The following is a 16,992-nucleotide window of genomic DNA, read 5'->3' on the forward strand; positions in this document are numbered from 1 at the left end:
ATCATATTTGGATAACTAATAGATAATTATTATTTTGGATTCAAATAGTAATATTTAGATTTAATTCATTAATAAACAAATTATGCAATTTCATATTTGAATTTTATTACAAAAATTGCATATATGTGATCTATTATCATCTTTATCCAATATATATAATTGTATTTATTAAAATCATATGTGATCTATTTGGCTAATAAGTCCATTAAAAATAATAAAATATACAAATATGAATCACTAACTCTAATGGGAAATTTAAACTCATTATTAGAAAAAATTTGTACTACCTTAACAATGTGTCTAGGACTGACTCGTATAAACAATAAACAAGTAAATTTGGAGAAGACGAACACAAATATTTTAAGTACTAGATCTGTGAACTCCCTTGCTACTCTCTCGTGGTTCGCCTTGCATTCAATCATTTGGTGGAACCTATTCGAATCACAGATATGTTACCTGGGTTTTATCTAGAATTCGGACTGATGATCACTGATGTATGGCACATTCTATTATTGTTATTATTAATTTAAGAGTTATAGAATAATAATTTTAAGTATGGTTAATACTGGATCAATAAATATAGTTTTGAGTGTTTTTCCAAAACTTATAAACCATATACATATTTTATTGGAAAACTTGAAATGAATATTTGGATTATTTCAAAACTTAAGTATTTTGAAATAAATAAGTTATTATTATAAACAATGAAATTTTTTATTATTTGTTTTTACGTTTGTTTTATTATTTATTTTCTGAGTTCATGATTATCTTCCATAAGAATGTCGTTTTCTATGTTTAAACTTACGTTCTTTGTTTAAGAGTAAAGTGTATCTTATCATTACACCCTACACTTGTTGGTATGATATACTTAAATAATTAATTGTAATTCTATACTAAAAATAAATATTAATTTTAAGAAACATATTTAAATTTGAAATATTCGATTTATATTATATTTTTTTAACTTACTAAATCCATATATTAATCATATAATCAATAGAGATTTAATTCATTAATAAAGAAATTATGAAATTTGATATTAGAAAATTACAAAAATGAAATAATGTCTTTAAATTATAAAATCATCTATTAATTCTTCATTTCTTACTCTTTAGAATATTAATGATTATCTGTTCAAGTTTGGTAGTCCTCCCTTTTAATTACTAAAACTAAAATTCTTTGTGCTTACAATTAAGCAAACCACAAGACTTCAATTTTTATTTTTATTATTAAAGTGATAAGCTTTGGATACTTCAAAATCTCAAAATACCTTACCTGCTACAATTATGTCATATGACCATAAAAATTCCTTTTGCCATGAATGCATCATTAAGTAATCTTAAATTCATAAAGAATCTAATTTATAAATAAAAGAAAAGAACAATTTTTACTTTTTATTTAATTGTCTTTTCTTTCATAAAATTCCTTGTTTTTTTAAATTGATATAGTTAATAAAATTCCTTGGTTAAATAGTTAATAAATTAAAATTTTAACGTTCAATAACTCAATTGATTTTTTTTTAATTGCTTACTCTTTAATATATGAAAAATGTATTTAAGTCTTGAACAATAAGCCATGCTTCCTTTTACTTACCAAAACTAACCTTCTTTGTGCTTTCAGTGAAGCAAATCACAATTCTTGAATCTTTTCTTTTTAAAAGTCTCAAATATGCGACTTCTTACCATTTACTCTAATTTAGTTAATCCATCATATAAAATTAATTCATAATTTTTTTTACAAATAAAAATATATTTATGTGTCTCGATTGTTGTCCATGTATTCATGGCATGATTAAATAATCTTAAACCGTAAAGAATCAAAATGAAAAGAACAATTTTTACTTTAATAAAGAAAGCAAAATACTGTTCTTATAGAAATGCTTTACTTTGTTAGGATCTTTTTTATAACATATAAACTTTACTTTGTATTTATTATTCTTTTTTTTAAGAATTTTTTTACTTTGTTGAATTGATATCAAATTCTTTGCGCATATCATACCTTTGATGTATTAAAATTTTTTAATTATGATGTAAAGACTAAAAGCCCCTAAATCTTTTCAAAAGATAATCAAGTCTTTATATATACATTTGCATTCAATTAAGCTTCTTAACGTTAAAATTTTGATTTATTAAACCATTTGATTGTTAAAGTTAATGGTCAACTGTTAAAAGAGTAACGATAGCTATTTTTAGAGGTTGTTTTCACCACGTGGCACATCAGGTTTGTGCCATGCAATGAAATAGGATATTTTATATTAAAAATCATATAAATATCTACAAATTAAAAATATTATAAATGGAATAAAATTATTAAAAATTAAAATTTTTTAATAAATATTAAAAAACATAAATATATATATATATAAATTACAAAAAATAAAAATATTCATGTATTTATGACATGATTAAGTAATCTTAAACCCACAAATAACCAAAGTAGTTGCCGAATTTACAAATAAAAAAAATTTACTCTAATAAAGAAAGCAAAGTATTAATGTTGTAGATATGCTTTACCTTAACATATAAACTCTAATTTTAATTTAATTGTATATTTTTTTCTAAGAAATTCTTTATCCTTTTGAATTGGTATGTTTTTAGATCAAATTTTTTGAGTCATTAAAATTTGTTAGCTATGATGTAAAAATTAAGGCTAAAGGGTCTTCAAAGCCCTTGAATTTTTCCAAAAAGATCAATTAAGCCCTTATACTTTTTTAAAAAAAAAATCAATTAAGTAGTCCTCCCTTTTAATTACCAAAATTAACAATCTTTTGCTTACACAATACTTTAATTTTAATTTTTATTTTTATTATTAAAGAGATAAGCTTTGGATACTTCAACATCTCAAATAAGTCACTTTGGCATATACCTTACTTCCTACATTTATATCATATGAGCATCAAAATTCCTTTTGCCATGAATAATCTAATTTGCAAATAAAACAAAAGAACAAGTTTTGCTTTTTTATTTAATTGTCTTTTCTTTCATGATATTTCGTGTTTTTTTAATTGATATGTTTTCGGATCAACTTCTTTAAGTATATTGTACGCTTGATACATTAAAATTTTTTAACTATGATATAAAAGCACAAAAAAAATATAAAAACATATTATAAATAAAATAAAATATATAAATGATTAAAAATTGCCAAAAAAATATTAATAATTATTAAAATAACAAAAAGTATATGTAAATTACAAAAAATAAAAATTTTAAAATTATGAAAAAATATTTAAAAGTATAGAAAATTATTAAAATTGTTAATAAAATTTACAAAAAATTATAAAAAGCATAAAATTGGTAATGAAATATTTAAAATAATTAAGTTAGTATCATAAATAATGACACATTTTTTTTAAATATTTTTCAAGTTTATTTTATTATTCATATTCTAGGTTCGTGACTGCCTCTCTCTCAATAATATTGTCTTCAAGGTTTAAACCTACGTTCTTCGCTTAAGAATGCAATGTGCAATTGTTTTTGGCTTATCGATTTAATTGGTTTTGTTAAAAAAATCAATTAAATATTTTCATTAATTATTTTCTTCTTTAATCACATTAATCGTTAAACTCAATTGATGGACCAATTAGATATATAAGAATATATAGATAACAATTTCCTATTGTCCAATTAGATATCTTTAATCACATTATTCTTGTACCCCTCTCGATATTGTGTTCGGGTATGTGTTGAACAAAGTTACTTGGAAGAAAAGGGCGGTGTTTGAAGTGCAAAATAGGCTCGAAGAAAGAAAATATGTAGCTAACAGTTAATGATAGGAAAATCTTGTTATCCTTCTGATTGAGGTGGCTTGTGTGAATGCCCAAATTTGATCGGGCTTACAACCCAAGAAAATAAAATACAACAGGCCCAAAAAATACAAATGGCCCAATTTAGCCCAATACCCCAACCAACCCTAACCCACAAAAAACTAAACACATTTCAGCCAAGAAAAAACCTAGGTACGCCGCACCTAGGTCTTCAAGCCTCTGCTCTTGGCCGCCTCTGCCGACCTACTCGCACGCCTCTGCCGTCGCCTGCACCAACGCGTCTGACACCTACAAAACGAGCAGCACGCAACAACAGAAGAAACAAATAGCAAAACGACAAAAATAGAAGTTTAGGGGTTTTAAAAAAATCGGCTATATAGTCCGAACACAAATATTGTAATCGGTTCTCTTCTTCCTTTTTTTTTACGAACACACATCAGAAATCAAAAACAGAATAGAAGTTGAAAAAAGGTTGAGATTCTATTGTTTTATTTTTGGTTTTCTTTTTTATTCATCTTTTATTTATTTATTTTCTTTACAACTGTTTTAACAAATAAAAAGGAAAACACACTTACCAGAATCGGCCCGTGGCCCCTCCGTCGGTGGTCTTTTCCCCGGCGTCGAGATCGGTAAAAAAGGGGGGCAAAGGTCGAATCTTCTCTTCTTTTTTTTACTTTTCAGGCATTTGTCTTCTAGATCTAAAATCTAGGCTTAAAACGGGCTAAAAAGGGGCACTTTTGGGTTTCCCGGCAACCATGCACGGCGGTGCCGTCGCCGGTGGCCGGCGGGTAGCCGACGGACAGATGGTGGCACTATTGGCCGGAGAAGAGGAGAGGGAGAGAGGCTTTGAGTCACCCTTCAGTTTTTTTTTGAAGCAAGGGCTGAAAATGATTTTTTGATTTTTTTTTTTGGGCTTTTATAATAGCATGAAACGGCGCCGTATTTGGACTTGGGGTTCAGAGGCCAAAACGACGTCGTTTTAGCCTCCGACTCGACGACCCGACCCAGTGGGCAAAGGATCCGCGCGTTTTAAAGCCAAATAGGCTATTTGCGCTTTGGTCCTTCTGCTTTGTCGCTCGTTTTCGATTCGACCCCCTCTGTCCCTTGTTTTGCGTTTTCCAATTTGACCCCATTTTTTTGCACTTGTCTCAGTTTAGTCCTGTGCAAAACGACGCGCATGAAGGATAGGGACCTTTTTTATTTATTTGCGATTTATACCCCGAATTTTAATTCCTTTTTAATTTCATCCTTTAGTTAATTTAATTTATTTATTTTTTAAAGAAAAAAGGGAGTTCATTTATTATTTATTTTAAGTTATATATATATTATTTACCTAATATTTTTCTTATTATTTGTATTATTTGATTTAAGTCATTATATAGATTATCTTTTAAAACTTTTACATATTTTTAAAGTATATATTTTTGGTGATTTAAGCTTATATATTGTTTGTTGAAGTATTTTGTCATTCATTTCGAATCGATTTCCTAAATTACTTGTCTTAAACTATTAGCTATGTAAAATTGTTTTCTACTATTTTATTTCATTTACTTGGATTATTATTATTGATGTATAAAATGATGCACGTGGTGTGGTCGATTTATTTGTTTGTTTGCTTATTTGTTCAATCATTCCGTTTTATTTATTTGTTTATTAAAATGTGGTATGGTACGCTATAATTTGTTTATTCGCTTTCGTATTATTGTCAATCATTAACGTAACCATTTATTCATACATCGAATTTAATATCACATCAATTTTTACCTAAATTAGTAAAAAATGAAAATTTTTAAAAATATAAGTAATACTCGGTATTTGAAATCTTCGAGAGAATCGAGCCCTAATGTATTGGGTTTCAATTTTTTTTGTTGAATCTAAAATAATCGAGATTACTCTTTTAAAAATAAAAATAAAAATTCATTATCAGGAATTCGATACGTTGTGTCCTAACGCATTAGATATGACACGTTTTCTCGAAATGAATATTTTTTTAAAGGCAATGTTTTGCGTTTGGAGATTCGAGAAAACGTGCCCTAATGTGTTGGGTTTTGATTTTTCTCGTTCTATCAAATAGTCAAATATCCTTTTAAAATTTTGAAGTAAGGCAATGTTTTGTGTTTGGAAATTCGAGAAAATGTGCCCTAATGTGCTGGGTTTCGATTTCTCGTTTGACCAAATAGCCAAATATCCTCTTAAATCTTAATCCATGTCATTCAAGTGTTTTTTAGGATCGTATTTTAAATCTTTCTAAAGTTTTCAGTTTTTCAACACTAAGACATTAAGTAATCAACTAGGTACCAATTTTGGGCGTATCGAGGGTGCTAATCCTTTCTCGTGCGTAACCGACTCCCGAACCTATTTTCTGAATTTCGTGGACCAAACTCGTTGTTTTAATAAAATCAAAATCGCTTATTAAAAACAATCACTTTTCCAGGTGATCCAATCACATCTCATTAAAAAGGATTGGTGGCGACTCCCGTTTTCGTTTTCGTTTTCAAAACCCAAGTCGACTCTGTTTTTCAATAAAAAAATGGTGTCAACAGCTTGCATATTTTATATTCATGAATTGAGTGGCTTACAGTGACAAGAAAAGGGCGGTGTTTGAACCAGATTTAGAGCAAATAAAAAAATATATTTATTTTATAACTTCCTAGATTCATATTTGGATAACTAATAAATAACTATTTATTTTGGAGTGGAATAAACAAAATTGAAATTTGAAGCAGCTTCATAATTAAAGATTGATGCGATCTCTTTAAATTTCATTGCTTACTCTTTAATATATCAAAAATGTATTTAAGTCTTGAACAATAAAGCTTGCTTCCTTTTAGTTACCAAAACTAACATTCTTTGTGCTTACAGTGAAGCAAAGGACAAGACTTTAATTTCAAATGAGTAAAGACCAAATAGTGGAAAATTTTAACAAATTTTAAAATAATTAGGCTTTAAAACATAAAGCTTACATTCCGCTAAGTAACTCTTTTTTTGCATCTCGTCAATAGGAGCATTTGGGTATTTATACTACTACAGCTTAGACCTGTCCATGGGCCGGGCCGGGCTGGGTTCAGGCTGGGCCTGAAAAAAATTTTGGCCCGACTCTTAGGCCCAGGCCCGGCCTGGCCCAAAATATGGGCCTAAAATTTTGTCCAGGCCCGACCCGAGAAAAAATAATAAGCCCGGCCTGGCCCGGTTTTTAGTAAACACAAAAAAATTTAAAATAAAAAAATAAAAAAAAATATTTTTAAAGTATTTTAAAATTAAAAAATAAAAATATATATTTATTATATTCGGGCCGGGCCAGGCCGGGCCCAGGCCAAAAAAGTTGAGCCTGAGCTCGGCCTATTTTTTAAACGGGCCTCATTTTTTTGCCCAAGCCCATATTTCAGGCCTATATTTTTACCCGAACCCTCCCATATTTCGGGCGGGCCGTCAGGCAGGGCCGGGCCGCCTGGCCCATGGACAGGTCTACTACAGCTTCACGACCTCACTCCACTGTGTTGTCTTGACTCCATCATGTCTATAATTGACATTCCGTGTGAGCTTCAGACCTGTTGGACACGTGTTTCTTCTTGGATTTGCTTGTAGTGTATGTGGTCCTCTCTGTTCCTAGGGTTAACATTTTGAGTAGGCTTTAAGCCTACTAGACATATGTTTCACTCTGGGTCGCTTGCTGAACATGTGATTCGCCTTGCATTCAATCATTTAGTGAAACCTATTCGGGTCACGGGTAGGTGACCTGTGTTTTATGTAGAGCTCGGGTTGATGATTAGTGATGTATAGCACATTCTATTATTTTTCTTATTAATGTAAGAGTTATAGAATAATAATTTTAAGTATAGTTAATATTGGATCAATAAATATGATTTTGAGTGTTTTCCAAAACTTATAAACCATATACATATTTTCTTGGGAAACATGAAATGACTATTTAGATTATTTCAAAACTTAAGTATTTTAAAACAATTAAGGTATTATTATAAACAATGACATTCTTTTATTTGTTTTTAGGTTTGTTTTATTACTTATTTTCCGAGTTCATAACTATCTTTCTCAAGAATGACGTCTTCAATATTTAAACCTACATTCTTTGTTTAAGAGTGCAATGTATCTTATCATTGCACCCTACACTTGTTGGTATGATATACTTAAACAACTAATTGTAATTCTATACTAAACACAAATATTAATTTTAAGAAACATATTTAAATTTGAATTATTTGATTTATATTATTTTTTTAGCTTATTAAATCCATATATTAATCATATAATCAACAGATGAAATAGTAATATTTAGATTTAATTCATTAATAAACAAATTATGAAATTTGATATTAGAAAATTACAAAAATGACATGTATCTCTTTAAATTATAAAATCATCTCTTAATTCTTCATTTCTTACTCTTTAGAATATTAATGATTATGTGTTTAAGTTTAGTAGTCCTCCCTTTTAATTACCAAAACTAACATTCTTTGTGCTTACAATTAAGCAAAACCACAATACTTTTATTCTTATTGTTAAAGTGATAAGCTTTGGATACTTCAACATCTCAAATAAGTGGCATTTACCTTACTTCCTACAATCATATGAGCATCAAAATTTCTTTTGGCATGAATGCATCATTAAGTAATCTTAAACCCGTAAACAATTAAGATGTTTGTCTAATTTGCAAATAAAAGAAAAGAATAATTTTTACTTTTTATTTAATTGTCTCTTCTTTCATGAAATTCCGTATTTTTTTAATTGATATGTTTTCGGATCAATTTCTTTAAGTATATCGTACGTTTGATGCATTAAAATTTTTTAACTATGATATAAAAGTACAAAAAAATGATATAAAAACATATTATAAATGAAATAAAATATATAAATTATTAAAAATTTCCAAAAGAAAACATTAATAATTATTAAAATATACATTACAAAAAAATAAAAATTATGAAATTATGAAAAATTGTTTAAAAATATAGAAAATTATTAAAATTGTTAATAAAATTTACAAAATAGTTACCAAAACGAACATTCTTTGTGCTTACAGTGAAGCAAAGCACAATACTTTAATTTTTTATTTTTTAAAAGTCTCAAATATGCGACTTTCCCATATACCTTACTTCCTACAATTTACTCTAATTTAATTAATCCATCATATGAAATTAATTCATAATTTTATATTTTACAGATAAAAATATATGAATTAAAGTTGATAATTATTTTTTTCTTTGATCACATTAATCACTAAACTCAATTAGATATATAAGAATATATAAATAACAATAATATCGAATAAAACATACAAGCATAACAATTGCTTACGGGTCTCGATTGTTGTCCATGTATTCATGGCATGAATAAATAATCTTACAAATAAAAGAAAAGAACAAATTTTACTTTAATAAAGAAAGCAAAGTATTATTCTTATGGAAATGCTTTACTTTGTTAGGATCTTTTTTTATAACATATAAATTTTACTTTGTATTTATTATCTTTTCTTTTAAGAATTTTTTTACTTTGTTGAATTGATATCAAATTCTTTGCGTATATCATACATTTGATGTATTAAAAATTTTTAATTATGATGTAAAGACTACGATTAACGGGTCTTTAAAAGCCTCTGAATTTTTTCAGAAGATAATCAAGTCTTTATATATATATTTGCATTCAATTGAGCCTTTGAACGTTAAAATTTTGATTTATTAAATCATTTGATTGTTAAAGTTAATAGTCAACTGTTAAAAGAGTAACAATAGCTATTTTTAGAGGTTGTTTTCATCACGTGACACATCAGGTTTGTGCCATGCAATGAAATAGGACATTTTATATTAAAAATCATATAAATATCTACAAATTAAAAACATTATAAATGGAATAAATTATAAAATTATTAAAAATTGAAATTTTTTAATAAATATTAAGAAAACATAAATATATATAAATTATAAAAATAAAAATATTCATGTATTTATGGCATGATTAAGTAATCTTAAACCCACAAATAATCAAAGTAGTTGCCAAATTTATAAATAAAAATAATAATTTTTATACTTTTTTTAAGCCCTTATACTTTTTTTTTTAAATTCAATTGAGTTATTGAACGTTAAAATTTCAATTTATTGACTATTTAACCGTTAAAAGTTAATGTCAATTGTTAAAGAGTAACGATAACTATTTTTAAACGTTGTTTTCGCCAGCAAAATATGATATTTTGTATTAAAAATAATACAAATATATACAAATTTAAAATATTATAAATTTATAAAAATATATAAAAGTACAAAAAAATAATAACATATTATAAATGAAATAAAATATATAAATTATTAAAAATTGCCAAAAAAATTAATAATTACTAAAATAAAAAAGTATATGTAAATTACAAAAAAATTTAAATTTATGAAAAAATATTTAAAAATATAGAAAATTATTAAAATAGTTAATAAAATTTACAAAATATTATAAACAAAATTGAAATTTGAAGAAATCATGAGTGGTAACTATTTCTTAATTAGCAAAAGTAAAATAGTTTGTTACAATATTAAAACTATTTCTTTATTAAATATGAATTGCAATGCCTTCAACCATCTACCCCATTCTTTTCTTTCTTTACTTCCTACCACTTTCTACCCATCTCTTTTTCACTTTTTCCTTTCTTCTTTCTTTTCTTCATCCTCTGCCTTTCTTTCATTCCTATCATCTCCTTCATCTTTTTCATTTCTCACAACCACACTAATTAATCGAGATGAAGAACGAGAATGAGAATGAGAGTCACCACAAGTCGGTGCAACAGTTTCAGCATCCTTTTCATGACTATCATCCCTTGGTGTTAGTGGCAGAGCAAAGCAACAAGTCGGTGCAACAGTTTCAGCATCCTTTTCATGACTATCATCCCTTGGTGTTAGTGGCAGAGCAAAGCAACAAGTCGGTGCAACAGATTCAGCATCCTTTTCATGAGGAACATCCCTTGGTGTTAGTGGCAGAGCAAAGCAATGAAGGTCTCAAAGCTTACTGCGATGGATGTGGAGAACTGCTTTCTGCTCCATGCTTCACTTGTATTCATTGCAATTATCACCTTCACAAGCAATGTGCAGAGGCACCCCTTCGAATTCCTAATCACCCTCTCCATCCTGAGCACTTAGATGCAGGTCTTTTTCTTCGACAAAGGCCATATCACTCAGACAAAGATCTTTTGCTACGACCAATGCCATATCACTTAGACAAAGGTCTTGGGCTTCAACCATGGCCATATCGTAATCATCAGAAGGTAGATGGTTGTGCATTATGCAAGGAAAAACGTAACATGTTTTTTTATGAATGTCATCATTGGTGGTGTTCTTTTTCCATTGACATCAATTGTGCTCAATTATCTTCTTCATTTAAGTTTAGCCAACTGTCCAAACATGACATCCACCAACATCCATTGACCTTCATAGAAAGTCCCATGGCCATAGATGTATTCAAAAGATTAAGCTGTTCCTGGTGTCATGAACCATTGACAAATTTTGTTTCTTTTTGTTCCGAGTGTCCAATATTATTTATCCTTCATAAGAAATGTCTTGATGAGTTACCTACTAAAATTAATCACCCTTCCTATCACATACACCCTATTTTTCTTAATCGTAGTAATAGTGGTTGTTTTTGCAACCTATGCCAAAAGCAACATTCTGGACCTTTTTATGGTTGTCCTCTTTGCCATTTTAACATCAATATTGGATGTGCTCTTCCAATGTCCATTGTTGAAGGTAAAAGCCGCCATCAACACCCATTCACATTATTTCGAAGACGAGGTTCATTCATTTGTGAAGCATGTGGCATTGAGGGAAATTATATTTCTTATATATGTTCCACATGCAACGTCATGGTCCATAAGAAATGCACTTCACTCCCTCGTATTATCAAATTTTCTCGACATGATCACTGCATTTTTCACAAATATTTTCTTGAAGATCTTACAAGACAAGATTGCAAGATTTGTTTCAATGAAGTAAAACTAGATCGTGGGAGTTACTCTTGTAGGAAGCCAGGTTGCAATTACATTGTCCATGTAAATTGTGCCTTAGAGGATGAAATGTTGTACGAGGTAATTGAGGAAGAAAAGCAATGTGAGGAGCTTGAAGAAAAATCTATGCAGTCTTCCATCATTCGTATTGAGGTGAATAAAGCTGGGGAAGCTACAAAGATTCAACATTTCTGTCATCAACATTGCTTGGTGTTAGCAGACAAGATGGAGGAGGAAATTGATAGAAAATGTGATGGGTGCATGCTACCTATCTCAAATATTTTCTATTATTGTTTAGAATGCCCCTTTTTTCTTCATAAAACATGTGCTGAATTGCCAAGAATCAAGCAACATTGGTTTCGTCAAAGCAATGCCACCCTCAATTTCGAAAGCTTCAAGAAATGTGCCTTTTGCTATCGAGATTGTAGTGGTTTGTTCTACAAAATTGGAGGATATTGGGACATGTGCACAAGGTGTGCTAAAGTTGCTGATATCATTGAATGTGAAGGACACCAACACTTTCTCTTTTTTGATTTCAAATACAGGGAGAAATGTAATGGTTGTGGGGCTAATATCAACAAAGGTGCATTCAGATGTGGAAAGTGCAGATTTGCTTTGGATTTTGGATGCTTAACATTACCACATTCAGCTCTTCACAAAATTGATGAACACAAGCTAAAGCTTACTTATCATGATGATAAGGAGCAAAGTTATTGTGATATTTGTGAGCAATATAGAGATCCAAGCCTTTGGTATTATTCTTGTTCAATCTGCGATACTTCTGCTCATCCCAAATGTGTTCTTGGACAATTTCCACTTATCAAAGATTGGGTCACATTGCCTTTTAATTTTTATCACAATCATCATCGTGATCTTAAATTTTTTAGGAAGGTCGAGGGCTTCCCTGAATGCTCTTTTTGTGGTAAGCTTTGCCAAGAAGAAATTCTCAAGTGTGAAAAGTTTACATGCAACTTTATTGTCCACTACAAATGCCGAAGGGGTCACTAAGCCTCAAGCTTTGTGGTAAGTACTCTAAATGATTAAAAAATTATTTTTCAATCATCAATGTTGTTGATTGCTATTATTTCATGATTTTGTTTTCATTATCAACATCAATTCTAATTGTGTTCATGGTTGTAGATGTTATTTGTTCAAATGAAAAGCACCAACGGATTTATTTGATCAAAGGAGTTCACAAAGGATTTGGCATTTCATTCCTACTTCTTCGATGAAAGGATGCTCGAATTCTAAGTGTGATTTTGTTTCATTGCTACTTTGTTTAAGATCGATTTGGGTTTGTATGATTTGATTTCAATATTACTTTGGGATTCATCTATGATTTGTTTGGGTTTGTAAGATTTGAATTATTTCTTATTTAAATTATCTTAATTAATTTAATTATTCTTAATAGTATTGATTTATGAATTTTAGAAGCAACCAATTTCTAGAATGGACTTCTTACTTTTCAGCTTGGGTTGTGGAACACAATAATCCATAATTCTAAAAAATTAATGATAAAGACATTTAATTTTTTTTTAAATTAGAGAAGATATTTTCTTTCTCAATTTTAAACTGAAAATTGCTTAAAAGTATACATAAAAAGAGATGAGAAGAATTTTGTTTCACTTGGTAATTTAAATGAATATAAATACCAAACTTTATTATATACAATGTAGAGTTGTAATGTTTTGGGATAAATTTATCATTTAATAAAAAACATGAATGTGGTATGGAGTTGACTACATTCCGTGATCAATCGTCTATCATTTTAGAGAATACTAGTGACAAGATGATTAATCATTGTTGGTAATTTAAAAATATTAAATTTTTAACCATTTATTTAATGAATCTAAATGAATTAGTCGAATTGACTGGATCAATAATTAGTGGTTTGATCAGTTGGATCATTAGTCCGATTTTGTAAACTTTAGTGGCATAATAGGTTAGACTTTTTCAAATTTTGTTCTTTGTATTGCGACATCTACCTCGCCCTCTAAATTAAAATTTTAATAATAAACTTAATATTTTTTATTTAGATTTATTTATATAAATATTTTTTGAGTTTTTTTTGTAATGGTAAAATGTATTAAATCTTTCAAAATTACCATATAAAAATATTTTTTATAAAATGCTCAAATAAAAGTTATTAAGTTTTAATTCTTCGATATCTTTTCAAGTAGTATTTGATTTAATTATCATTTACTCTTTCAACATTTATTGGAAAATTTTTAAAAATAAAAAATTTATATGAATAATCAAAAGTTTAATCTTAATTTCATTATGTAATTTTATTAAAAATATTTTTAAAAAATTATATATAACAATAGAAATAGAGAATGATAGAAAATCAATGAATGCACCCATTTCTAAATTATATACGAAATATTTAACGGCAATGATTAGAATAACTAAATTGAAAAAAGAATTAGAGTGACCAAAACATGACAAATTTTATTTTAAAGTAACTATTTTATTTTGTTTAGATTTTGATTCACGTTTAAAATTGTTTTACAAAAAAAAAACTGAACAATGGAATGCAAACAAAAAAGTTTGTACACTAATAGTTTTAACAAAAATATTTTGAATAATTAAGTGACTTAAATGAAAATTTTAAAATAATTCAATAATCATTTTATAATTTTTTAAAGTTAAATGATCTAAATTGACTAATAATTTAATAAATTTCAACCTACTTTCCCCTAAAAAATGATTTATATATAATAATAGAAAATGATGGGTAATTTCTATACCTATTATTATCAAATGATTAAATTATCCTCTAGACACAAGCTCTCATGGTCAATAATTTTAGAATTGGTTCAAATCAATCACCAATTCTTGATTTCATCAAATCTGTCAATACAATTCATATATATATATATATTATGAAAAGCATGTCTGAAGAAATGCATACAATAAAATCATAACTATAGTTCAATGGTGTGATTCTTAATTATATTAAGATTTACTACCAATTATTTTGGCATATTCTTAGTTCTTATTTCAACCCCACATCCTTGTTTGAATATATATATATAATACAATAAAAATAAATCAATCAATAAATTTTAAGTATGAGAACAAAAACTTGAATTGAAACAATTAGCCAGGTTCACTCATTTTGACCTCTCGTCTAGTCATATCCGACGATCGTAAACTACTCATATTTGGACATAAATATAAGAATACAATTCACATAATTTAAGAACACGATGAATGAAACATATTCATGTCCAACATATCGAATATTCGACACTCACTCCCTAATACAAAGCTACTAACATTTAACATAGGATTACATAGAGAGTTGCATGATTACACAAAGATAAGCAAAGATCCCACAAGTCTCCAATGAAAGGATACGATAATCCGACGACTCTCTAGATACATGAAAATCTACTTGCTCTCAGAATACAAATGCTTAAAGCTACTAGCTATCCCCTCTAAATCACACCCTTACTAAACCGAGAATATAACCTCACCAAGCACAACTCCATTTGGAAGATAACGATTGTCACCGGTTCCAACATCAAACAGCCCGGATTCTCATGTTGCCAGCTTTCAACTCTGCACGTTAAACAATGCCGGAATTCGACTCATCCGCCTCTTCCATTTGGCTAAGCTTTTCTCCTGCTAGCATCAAACCTCAAAAGCACATTTTTCTACTTATTCCATGTTAACATCTTTATTGTTCAGACAAACTAATTCCAGGATTGAAACTAACCGATTGGGGTTACTATGGAAACCGAGTCCTCGGTCTTCCCCTTCCTCTTTTCTTGACAGGATACGAAGGAGCCGGTTTTTGTCCTTGATTAACATGTGTACCCATCGGTGAAACATTTTGGCCATTGGAAGTTTCAGCTGTAAATGGCCGAACCGGGGCAGGAGTTGGATTGATATCATTTTGGTTAGGGTTAGGATTTGGGTTTGATCCACTAAATGGGAAAAATGGCGAAAACCCAGACGGGAAAGGTCCATTAGGAGGAACGCAAACAAACGGAGGACCCTCAGATGGCTCCGGGAATATAGGAACCAAGGTTCGCACTGGTTTTACATCCAAAACTTCAGATTTATTGATTGAATTTGGATGAACGGTGTTTCCACCCATCACTCCTTCCATTTCAAACGAAAATCAAGTCTTTCAACCACAAAATTTATGCACTAACCCTAAAGCCCCAATGTGAACCAAAATTACAGCAATATTAGTCCTTTGAACCTTTTTCTTCAAAACCATGAAAAACCCATATAAGTGTCCTCCATCTTGACTTGTTTATGCACTAAACAAAGCTCCTATGTGAACCAAAATTACACAAAGATCAGCACTTTGAACCCAAAATTCTCTCCCCTCTTTTCTCTTCAAAACCCGTAAAAACCCACTTCAGTTCTTCACCTGTTTATGAACTAAACCACAAAAATTACCGAAAGATAAGCCCTTTGAACCACAAATTTCCCCTATCCTCGTCAAAACCCGGAAATACCCACTTCAATTTTCACCATTCTTGACTTGTTTAAGCACTAAACCAAGCTCTTATGTGAACCAAAAAAATTTCCCCTTTTTCTTTCCTTCAAAACCAGGAAATACCCATTTCAGCTGCACTGAATCAATGTCCTATGTGGAAAAAAATATTACAGAGAAAAAAAAGAAATCAAATCTTTAAAATAAAACATTTCTTACAAACAAGAAAAATACCCATTCATTTTTCACGATTCTTGACCCTTTTTATGCCAAAAATAATAAATAAACAGAAAGTGTGAAGACAAAGAGATCTAGGGTTCTATCTTGAAAAAGGAAGCAATTATTATATATTTTTTAGCATAAAATATTAACACGAAATGGAATTGATGTTTACCTGAAGAATACGAAGAAGAAGAAAAGCAAGAAAGCGAAGAACAGTGGACCGACTTTGAGGTGTTGATAGATTGGATTTGGGGTGCTTAAAAGCTTTGTTCTAAGAATATATATATATATTATTTAATATTTTTTCGTTCTCCTTCAGAATAAATAAATAGATAAATATACCTAACCATGTGGGTGAAAATGAAATATACATATATATATATACACACTAAGTTTTTTTCCATGTTAAATGGAATTATATGGTGTAAAATTTTGAAAATATTTTTTAAAAAATATTATATTTTAAAATAATAAATAAAAATGAAATAGTATTTTTTAAACGAATGATTATTTTATTATTTTATTTTTATATTTTAAATTTAATTATTAATATCA

The 16,992-nt window shown here is 28.8% G+C and overlaps 1 protein-coding gene and 1 long non-coding RNA gene across 2 annotated transcripts; one reads left to right on the top strand and one right to left on the bottom strand.

Moving 5' to 3' along the window:
• Window positions 1-3,772: 3,772 nt before the first annotated feature.
• Window positions 3,773-4,980, bottom strand: LOC121218615 (uncharacterized). Its single transcript, XR_005915105.1, has 2 exons — window positions 4,342-4,980; window positions 3,773-4,054 (listed from the first exon to the last, which is right to left on the bottom strand). It is a non-coding gene; the product is annotated as an uncharacterized lncRNA (long non-coding RNA).
• A 5,367-nt stretch (window positions 4,981-10,347) lies between these two features.
• Window positions 10,348-13,167, top strand: LOC107923207 (uncharacterized). Its single transcript, XM_016853425.2, has 2 exons — window positions 10,348-12,782; window positions 12,900-13,167. The coding sequence occupies exon 1, from the start codon at window positions 10,503-10,505 to the stop codon at window positions 12,765-12,767; it is 2,265 nt and encodes a 754-aa protein (XP_016708914.2). The 5' UTR covers window positions 10,348-10,502; the 3' UTR covers window positions 12,768-12,782; window positions 12,900-13,167.
• Window positions 13,168-16,992: the final 3,825 nt, after the last annotated feature.

Source organism: Gossypium hirsutum, chromosome D06, assembly GCF_007990345.1.
Source record: "Gossypium hirsutum isolate 1008001.06 chromosome D06, Gossypium_hirsutum_v2.1, whole genome shotgun sequence".
In the NCBI taxonomy this organism is placed as follows: domain Eukaryota; kingdom Viridiplantae; phylum Streptophyta; class Magnoliopsida; order Malvales; family Malvaceae; genus Gossypium; species Gossypium hirsutum.

What these genes read in the sequence shown, in the direction of transcription:
- LOC107923207 (XM_016853425.2), top strand. Translation starts at nt 10,503, where the DNA reads ATGAAGAACGAGAATGAGAATGAGAGTCACCACAAGTCGGTGCAACAG.